This window comes from Pristiophorus japonicus, chromosome 13 (genome assembly GCF_044704955.1).
Source record: "Pristiophorus japonicus isolate sPriJap1 chromosome 13, sPriJap1.hap1, whole genome shotgun sequence".
NCBI lineage: Eukaryota > Metazoa > Chordata > Chondrichthyes > Pristiophoridae > Pristiophorus > Pristiophorus japonicus.
Genome location: NC_091989.1, coordinates 74708702 through 74718672, shown reverse-complemented (window position 1 = coordinate 74718672; position 9971 = coordinate 74708702). Strand labels below are relative to the sequence as shown.

At 50.2% G+C, this 9971-nt stretch overlaps 1 protein-coding gene across 1 annotated transcript in view; it reads left to right on the top strand.

Moving 5' to 3' along the window:
• Positions 1 to 9971, top strand: part of plxnc1 (plexin C1) — a 270507-nt gene that overhangs the window by 194669 nt on the left and 65867 nt on the right. The window contains exon 25 of the mRNA XM_070896776.1: positions 1547 to 1733. Coding sequence (XP_070752877.1) covers positions 1547 to 1733 — 187 coding nt within the window. The remainder of the gene's footprint in view (positions 1 to 1546; positions 1734 to 9971) is intronic.

Sequence of the window (9971 nt, the reverse complement as noted above, 5' to 3'; positions counted from 1 at the left end):
TCAGCTTCTGTTCCCCTGTCGGATACCTTGTAAACAGGACGGCCAGTATTGTAAATCAGCCCCCATCACCAATTTCTCTGACCCACCCCCACTATAAGTAAATGATGCAGTAAAATACATAGCCTGGAGATAACTGTTGACAATATTGCAGAAAGAACATTCAACAAGTCCCTATGTTCTTGTGTCCGTGGGAGGTTTGAAGCCCATGTCCTTTGGGTTCAGTACACCCACTGCAGAGTATTTGATTACCTCGAGTTACACCCAATCCTTAAACCCTCACTCTCATTCCCAAACAGGTATTTATCCAGCTGCTGTTTCACGGAGTTGATCAGCATCTCCTGCTTTTGATGGAAATCCATTCCCCAGATCCAATACTTTATGGGAAAATAAAATTCTTCTTCTCTCAAGCCTCACTTGAGATTTATTGATTTTAAAAGTTCTCCCTGTAGTTCTTCACTCTTACCCTCAATCAACTAGCCTACGAATTTTCTATGCCTCTCTGCAATTTAAAGATCTCATTATGTGTCCTTCAATTATATTTTCTCACTGAAAGCAAGTTCAGCTCTGCAATATTCGTCTTATGGCCTCTAGTGTAAATTACCCTTCCAGTTATTGATCCAGAACTTCACTGACACAATGATGCCCTTTAGAAAGATAGGTCTCAATGCTACAAACCCTGTTCTGCATGTGACCTTATCGCTGATTTATATCAGGTTTAAATAATCTGTTTCAAAATATAGTCAAACACCCTCAAAACCTATCCTAGTATTTGAAAAACTGCATTGCTACAGCTTCACGTTGACTGTAAACTTCGAGCAAATTATCAACAATCACACCTGAATCTTTTTTTCATTTCCACATTTACTAATTGACACTCTTTGAATATGTTATGTTTCATTATATTACCTCACATTTATTCATAGCCATCTCTCAGTTCCTATCCTGCCTGTTAACTTGGCCCAAATCTTTCCCAATTCTTTTTATTTCTCCCTATTTCTCACCTGACTGTAGCTTGAATCAACGGCAATTCTGCAAGAACAGGAGTGTTCTTCAAACCATTTATAAATGGTGTGAATGATGCAATTTTCAGAAGATACCTTCTGAAAATCCAATAATCCATTTTGGGAAAGATCCCAAGTGCCCAAAGTCTGAAAGATCACTGTGACGTTTTGCACAGTGCACAGACACCAATTGCACGAGATGTAAATTAAGGATTTCTTTTCAAAAAATATTGCCTGATACCCAGCTCCCAATGTGGTACGGAGAAGAGAAGGCCATTGCCACACTGCTGGTTTCTTGCAGTAATTGTATAAAATACCTCTCATCGATCAGTGATACTTTCTATCATCAACAGATCTAGAATTGAGCAGAATTTTCTGAAATAACCCTCCCAATGTTCAAATTCTTGCAGCCTTGTTCCCTCATTTTGTAACTAAGGAATGATGCTTCACTCAAAGCTATGCTTTTGCTTTCAAATGAGGAGGTTAGCCGTGCCTTTGTGAAATGGTGAAGATATTCTTTAAGTGTCTCCTTTCTCTCCTGGTAGAAAGTGGATGTTTCATTCCAACTGAACACTGAGGCTGAGGGAGACAATGATCTGGACAGTAACCCCACTGTTGAGGTGGATGTTCTGGATTGTGACACTATCGGACAAGCAAAGGAGAAGATTTTTGACGGATTCTTCAGTAAATACGGTTATTCGCAGAGGTTTCAAATGGAAGATATCGACCTGGGTAATTTCCCTCTTGGGTTTTCAATTTAATTTTAGGTTAAGCCTCCTTTGCAGGACTAGGGTGTCTAAACTCAACACATCCAGGCAAATTCCAATATCCCTTGCCACCTTTTATTAAAACAGCTCCAGCTCACATACTGAAACAAACACTAATACAGTAATACAAGCTACTGGGGGCAAGTCAGGCAGAGCTCGGCCTCTGATCACTGGGTTAACATCCAGCGGGCTACTCATGTCCAATGGGAGTACAGTATTGGAACAGCCCCTCCCGATCAGGCTAATGGCCTGCCACGTATTATATGTGGGAATTAGTAATGGGGAACATGGAGATGGCAGAAACTCTGAACAAATATTTTGTATCAGTCTTTACGGTAGAGGACACTAACAATATTCCAACAGTGGATAGTCAAGGGGCTATAGGGGGGGAAGGAACTTAACACAATCACAATCACTAAGGAGGTGGTACTCAGTAAGATAAAGGGACCGCTCCCTCCGCGACACCCTGGTCCATTCCGCAGTCACCCACAGCACCCCCTCCCCTTCTCACGGCACCTTCCCGTGTAAGCGCAGGAGATGTAACATCTGCCCTTTTACCTCCTCCCTTCCACTGTCCAGGGCCCCAAACACTCCTTCCAGGTGAAATAGCGATTTACTTGTACTTCTTTCAGTTTAGTATACTGTATTCGCTGCTCACGAAGTGGTCTCCTCTACATTGGGGAGACCAAGTGTAGATTGGGTAACCGCTTTGCAGAGCACCTCCGGTCAGTCTGTAAGTGTGACCCTGAGCTTCTGACCACCTGTCACTTTAATTCTCCACTCCATTCCCACTCCGACCTCTCCGTCCTCGGCCTCCTGCACTGTTCCAATGATGCTCAACGCAAGCTCGAGGAACAGCAGCTCATCTTTCATTTAGAAACTTTACAGCCTTGTGGCCTCAACATCGAGTTCAACAATTTCAGACCATAACCTCTGCCCCTATTTTTTTTTCCATTTCCTTTTTTTTGGACGCGCTATTTGTACTGCAAAAATGGCCACCATGCTCCACCCTTTGTCTATGATTGGTTCCCTTGGAGGATAAGCCACACCCTGAAGTTTCACAAGAAATGTATAACTGGAACCACCCATCCCAAGGTCTCACTGACTTTGCAAATTGTAACTCGATCCACTTTGACTTCCTGAAGTGACAGAGGGCAGAGCGCCCCAGAAGACAGCAAGGGCCAGCCAAAGTTATGAGGGGGCATAGGTTTAAGGTGGTTGGTGGGAGGTTTAGAGGGGATTTGAGGGGAAGCATCTTCACGCAGATGGTTGTGGGGGTCTGGAACTCACTGCCTGGAAGGGTGGAGGATGCAGAAACCCTCACAATTCATGAGCGTGTCAGTCTTTGGCCCGCAGCTGGTCAGGAGATGAGCCCTTCGCTTGTCGGCCGCTGCATCCCCCAGCCATTCTTTGGTAACGAAGCTTTGCTGAAGCCTTTCGACAAAATCGTCCCAGTCTTCCCAACACAGTACCATTCCTCTGTGCTACCGGTGGCCATTCTCGTGGGTCGTGAATTCCCCTTTCTCGTTGCCAATGTAAAGTCCTTACTCTACAGTATGAAACCACATGCGGCACATTCTGGGGACAAGGTCAGTCTGTGACCTTAACTCTTTATTCACAGGACTCCAAAGAGTAACCACAATGTAACACCACTGTATTACTGTATACACTCAACTTAGATGCACACCTTGACCACAAGGGGTGAACTTGTGGGAGACACTCCTTACCTGATCACACAGGTATAAAAAGGGAGGTCCCACGCAGGGTCATCGTCTTTGGAGTCCTGTGAATAAAGAGTTAAGGTCACAGACTGACCTTGTCCCCAGAATGTGCCGCATGTGGTTTCATACTGTAGAGTAAGGACTTTACATTGGCAACGAGAAAGGGGAATTCACGACCCACGAGAATGGCCACCGGTAGCACAGAGGAATGGTACTGTGTTGGGAAGACTGGGACGATTTTGTCGAAAGGCTTCAGCAAAGCTTCGTTACCAAAGAATGGCTGGGGGATGCAGCGGCCGACAAGCGAAGGGCTCATCTCCTGACCAGCTGCGGGCCAAAGACTGACACGCTCATGAATTAATTACTAGCACCCGAAAAGCCGGCGGACAAAACCTTTGAAGAACTTAGCAAATTGATCGGGGAGCACATCAAACCAGCGAGTAGCATACATATGGCCCGATACAGATTCTACACCCACCGACGTTGTGAAGGACAGAGCATACCGGACTTCGTAGCGGACCTCTGGCGTTTGGCCAGCCTCTGTAAGTTCACAGACGCCTGCAGGGGGGAGATGCTAAGGGACTTCTTTATCGAGGGCATCGGTCATGCGGTAATTTTCCACAAATTAATTGAGAACAAGGAGTTAACCTTGGCGGCGACGTTGATAGCTCAAACTTTCGTGGTGGGGGAGGAAGAGATGAAAATAATATCGGCGCGCAAATCTGCCTCTAACGCGGCGATGGATCAGGGAGTCAACATCATCGATGCGACTCAGAGCCCCGCAGGCAGGCAGGGGCAGTCCGACACTCCCCAGGCAGCAATAGACCCCAGAGTAGGAGTTCAACAGAGACAATGGCAGGCTGAACGGACATTCACACCATCACAGTGGACAATGCGGCCCGGGATGGGGCCATTGACACCCACTAATAGGGTACTTAAGAGCAGACAAAGGGACAGTCAGCGCGGAATTCCTGGCCATAGTCCCTTTGTTCCCAACAATAGAAACTTTAACTCATGCTGGAGATGTGGGGGGAAACACTCAGCTAGATCTTGCAGATTTCAACAGTTTGTCTGCAGGAACTGCAATCTCAGTGGCCATTTAGCTCAAATGTGCAGGAAGCCTGCAACCAGACTAACATATGAGGCGGATGGACCAAAAGAGGGTTCTTTGAGGCAGGAATGACCTTTGGGGCAAATCGATGGACGCCGAGGTTCAGCGGGTCCATGTGGTGAATATTCACAGTTCATACACCAAAACGCCACCAATGATGATGAGGGTTTTATTAAACGGTATCCCAGTACGCATGGAGCTGGACACTGGGGCCAGCCAGTCACTCATGGGCGTTCAGCAATTTGAGAAGCTATGGCCATTTAAAGCTAGTAGACCCAAATTAGCATGTACTGAGACACAATTACGGACTTACACTAAAGAAATCATTCTGGTGCTAGGCAGTGCAATGATGGCTGTCACACACAATGGATTAGTGAATCGGCTGCCGCTCTGGATTGTCCCGGGCAATGGCCGCACTGTTGGGGAGGAGCTGGTTAGCCGAGATGAACTGGAAATGGGGGGATGTTCATGCAATGTCCTCAGTGGAGCGAAGTTCGTGCTCACAAGTCCTACAACAATTCGATTCACTATTCCAACCTGGCGTTGGGACTTTCAAAGGCACTAAAGTAGTGATACCAGTCCAGTGCACCACAAAGCCAGAGTGGTGCCATATGTGATGCGCGAAAAGATCGAGAGCGAATTGGACCGGTTGTTGAGAGAGGGCATCATCTCGCCTGTTGAATTCAGCAACTGGGTGAGCCCCATTGTTCCCGTCCTAAAAGCAGATGGCTCTGTCAGGATCTGTGGCAACTACAAGGCCACCATCAATCGTGTGTCCCTACAAGATCAATACCCGCTCCAGAAAGCGGAGGACCTCGTTCGTTTATAACAGGTGCCCGTTTGGCATTCGATCAGCGGCCGCGATTTTTCAACATAACATGGAAAGCCTGCTTAAATTCATTCCTGGAATGATCGTATTCCAGGACGACATCCTCATCATGGGTCGAGACACCGAGGAACACCTCCACAACCTGGAGGAGGTGCTATGCGACTGGACCGGGTAGGCCTGCAACTCAAGAAGTCTAAATGTGTGTTTTTAGTTCCTGAGGTTGAGTTTCTGGGCAGGAGGGTTGCTGCAGATGGGATTCGGCCCACCGAATCCAAAACAGAGGCGATTCGACGAGCACCCAGGCCCTGCAACACATCGGAGTTGCGTTCATTCCTGGGACTGTTGAACTATCTCGGGAACTTTATGCCGAACTTGATCACGTTGTTGGAGCCGCTACACGTGCTCCTGCGTAAGGGTTGCGATTGGTTTTGGGGGGACTGTCAGGAACGGGCTTTTGATCAGGCGCGAAAACTACTGTGTTCAAACAAGTTGTTGACCCTGTACGACCCCTGTAAAAAATTGGTTCTGACATGTGATGCATCGTCCTATAAGGTTGGGTGTGTGTTGCAGCAGGGCAATGCTGAGGGTCAACTACAACCTGTGGCTTATGCCTCCACTCTCTCAAGCAGAACGGGGATATGGGATGGTCGAGACAGAAGTGCTTGCATGTGTCTATGGTGTAAAAAAAATGCATCAGTACCTCTTTGGTAGGAAGTTTGAATTAGAGACGGACCACAAGCCATTAACATCCCTGTTGTCAGACAGCAAGGCTATCAATGCCAACGCATCAGCTCGCATACAGTGATAGGCTCTTACGCTGACTGCTCATGACTACTCCATCCGGCACCGGCCCAGCACTGAAAATTGCACTGACGAGCTCAGCAGGCTTCCACTGGCCATCACTGAGGGGGCAGCGGAGCTAAGCGCCGAGATGGTCATGGTTGTCGATGCCTTTGACAGCGCAGGCTCCCCCATCACAGCTCGCCAGATCAAAATCTGGACAAACAGAGATCCCCTCCTATCCCTGATTAAGAAATGTGTCCTGACTGGGGATTGGGCGCCCGCACACGGAGCATGCCTTGAGGAGGTCAGATCGTTCCACAGATGGATGGATGAGCTCTCCATCCAAGCCGACTGCCTACTGTGGGGCAGCCGGGTAGTTATGCCCCAGAAGGGCAGGGAGGCATTCATCAGGTAACTCCACAGCGAGCATTCAGGCATCGTACTGATGAAGGCCATTGCCCAGTCACACATTTGGTGGCCTGGAATTGATTCAGACCTGGAACACTGTGTTCGCAGGTGCACAACGTGTGCCCAGCTGGGTAATGCCCCCAGGGAGGCCCCGCTCAGCCCGTGGCCCTGGTCCACCAGGCCATGGTCACGCATTCATGTTGGCTACGCGGGCCCGTTCATGGGAAAGATGTTCCTTATTGTGGTAAATGCGTACTCGAAATGGATCGAGTGCATCATTCTGAATTCATGCACGACATCCACCACCGTGGAAAGCCTACGTGTGATCTTTGCATCCCATGGCTTGCCGGACATCCTGGTTAGTGACAATTGCCCATGTTTCACAAGCTACGAATTCCGAGAGTTTATGTCGGGCAATGGCATCAACCACGTCAGGACTGCGCCGTTCAAGCCGGGCTCCAATGGCCAGGCGGAACGTGCGGTCCAAATCATTAAGCAAGGTATGCTCAGGATTCAAGGACCCTCCCTACAATGCTGCCTATCACGTCTCCTGCTGGCCTATCGCGTCTCCTGCCGCACTTGCTCACGGGGGTCCTGCCCGCAGAGCTACTAATGAAACGGACACTCAAAACTCGGTTGTCCCTCATTCACCCAGTCCTGACCGACATAGTTGAGGGCAAGCGCAAGTCACAAAACGAGTACCATGACCGTAATTTGAGGGGGATATGTATAGAAATAAATGATCCTGTATTCGTCCTCAATCACGCCATGAGGCCCAAATGGCTTGACGGCACTGTAATTGACAAAGGCAGGAATAGGGTCATCGTGGTAAAACTCAACAATGGTCAGATATGCTGTAAGCATCTGGACCAAGTAAAAAAAAAGGTTCAGCATGGACATGGAGGAACCTGAAGAAGACCATGAGATGGAGCTCACAACATCGCCAGTGAATAAGCAACAAGAGCAATCAGAAGAATGCACAGTCCCTGCAGTCAGCCCGGACAGGCCGGAATCACCACAGGTGACAGACACTCACGTCAGTGTCCAACAACCAGAGCCCCAACTGCGCCGCTCCACGAGGGAGCGTAGACCACCTGAAAGACTAAACCTATGATCCCAATAAGACTTTGGGGGTGGGAGGTGATGTCATGTATGTAACCACAATGTAACACCACTGTATTACTGTATACACTCAACCTAGATGCACACCTTGACCACAAGGGGTGAACTTGTGGGAGACACTCCTTACCTGATCACACAGGTATAAAAAGGGAGGTCCCACGCAGGGTCATCGTCTTGGGAGTCCTGTGAATAAAGAGTTAAGGTCACAGACTGACCTTGTCCCCAGCATGTGCCTCGTGGAGTTCATACGGTAGAGTAAGGACTTTATACCTACCACTTTTAAAAGGTGCTTGGATGGGCACTTGAAGTGCCGTTATCTGCAGGGTTATGGACCTAGAGCTGGTAATTGAGATTAGACTGGATAACCTCTTGTTGGCTGCTGCAGATACGATGGTAAGTACTACAGGGAATCGAATACGGCCAGCGTGATCTCCTGGACTAGTTTCGATCGCCTGGATGGATCGGAGAGGAATTTGCTCAGATTTTTTTCCCCAATTGGCCTGGGTTTTTATCTGCTTTTTTGCCTCTCCCAGGAGATCACATGGCTTCGGTTGGGGTGGTGTGTAAAATGTTTCGGTGCAGGGAGTGTCGCAGTTGTGGGAGGCGGACTGGTTGGGGCGGATGCTCTTTACCTGTCCGCCATTGTTCATTGCTCATCGGTTTATATGTAACCTTCAGGGCTGCTGACCCAGGGCCGTGCGGCTCTATGTCGGCCGGCGCGGACATGATGGGCCGAAATGGTGTCCTTCTGCGCTGTAAATTTCTCTGTTTCTATGTGCCTTACGGCAGTCCAAGTGCACGCCTCCCCCAGCCGAAGTGCCTTACCCCAGCGCGAATGCATCCTCTTCCTGCCGCTCCCCCCCCCCACCACCACCACCACCATAGATGGGCCAAGCATTGTGTACAGATTGTTAACCGGTTTATTGGGTATGAAGAGAATAGTGAGAGTGTCGTGACTTCTGGATTTTATCCACACCAACGATATGCTTTGTAGGGGTGGGAGAACGTGAACCATCTTCCCTGAGTTCCCTCTCTCCCCTCCAATCCCCCCAAACTCCTATCTATTCCGCCCCCCCCCCCACCACCCATGTCTCTTTCCAACCACCCCCCCACCCCCCACCCAGCCTCTCTCTCTCCCTCCCCCGAGTCACTCTCTCTCCCTCCCCCAATCACTCTCTCTCCCTCCCCCCAGTCACTCTCTCTCCCTCTCCCCAGTCACTCTCTCTCCCTCCCCCCAGTCACTCTCTCTCCCTCCCCCCAGTCACTCTCTCTCCCTCCCCCCAGTCACTCTCCCTCTCTCCCTCCCCCCAGTCACTCTCTCTCCCTCCCCCCAGTCACTCTCTCTCCCTCCCCCCAGTCAATCTCTCTTCCCCCACCCACCCAGCCGCTCTCTCTCTCTCTCCCTCCTCCAGCCTCTCCCTCTCTCTCCCTCCCCCAGCCTCTCCCGCATTCCCTCTCCCAGTCTCCCTCCCTCACTCCCTCTCCCAGTCTCCCTCCCTCACTCCCTCTCCCAGTCTCCCTCTCTCTCTCCCCCCTGAGCCTCTCTCTCTCTCCCTCCCCCAGCCTCTCTCTCTCCCCCCACCCCCTGACCCAGCCTCTCTCTCTCTCCCTCCCCCAGCCTCTGTCTCTCCCTCCCCCAGCCTCTGTCTCTCCCTCCCCCAGCCACTGTCTCTCCCTCCCCCAGTCACTCTCTCTCTCTCTTTCCCTCCCCCCAGTCACTCTTTCTCTCTTCCCCCCGGCAAGTCACTCTCTCTCTGCCCCCCCCCAGTCACTCTGTCTCTTCCCCCCCCGCCCCAGCCTCTCTCTCTTCCCCCCCCCCCAGACTCTCTCTCTCCTCCCCAGCCTCTCTCTCTCCTCCCCAGCCTCTCTCTCTCCCCCCAGCCTCTCTCTCTCCCCTCTCCAGCCTCTCTCTCTCCCCCCCAGTCAATCTCTCCCCCCACCCAGTCACACTCTCTCCCCCCCAGTCACTCTCGCTCCCCCCGCCCCCATCACTCTCGCTCTCCCTCCGCCCCCCCGTCATAAGAAAATAAGAACATAAGGACATAAGAATTAGGAACAGGAGTAGGCCATCTAGCCCCTCGAGCCTGCTCCGCCATTCAACAAGATCATGGCTGATCTGGCCGTGGACTCAGCTCCACTTACCCGCCCGCTCCCCGTAACCCTTAATTCCCTTATTGGTTAAAAATCTATCTATCTGTGATTTGAATACATTCAATGAGCTAGCCTCAA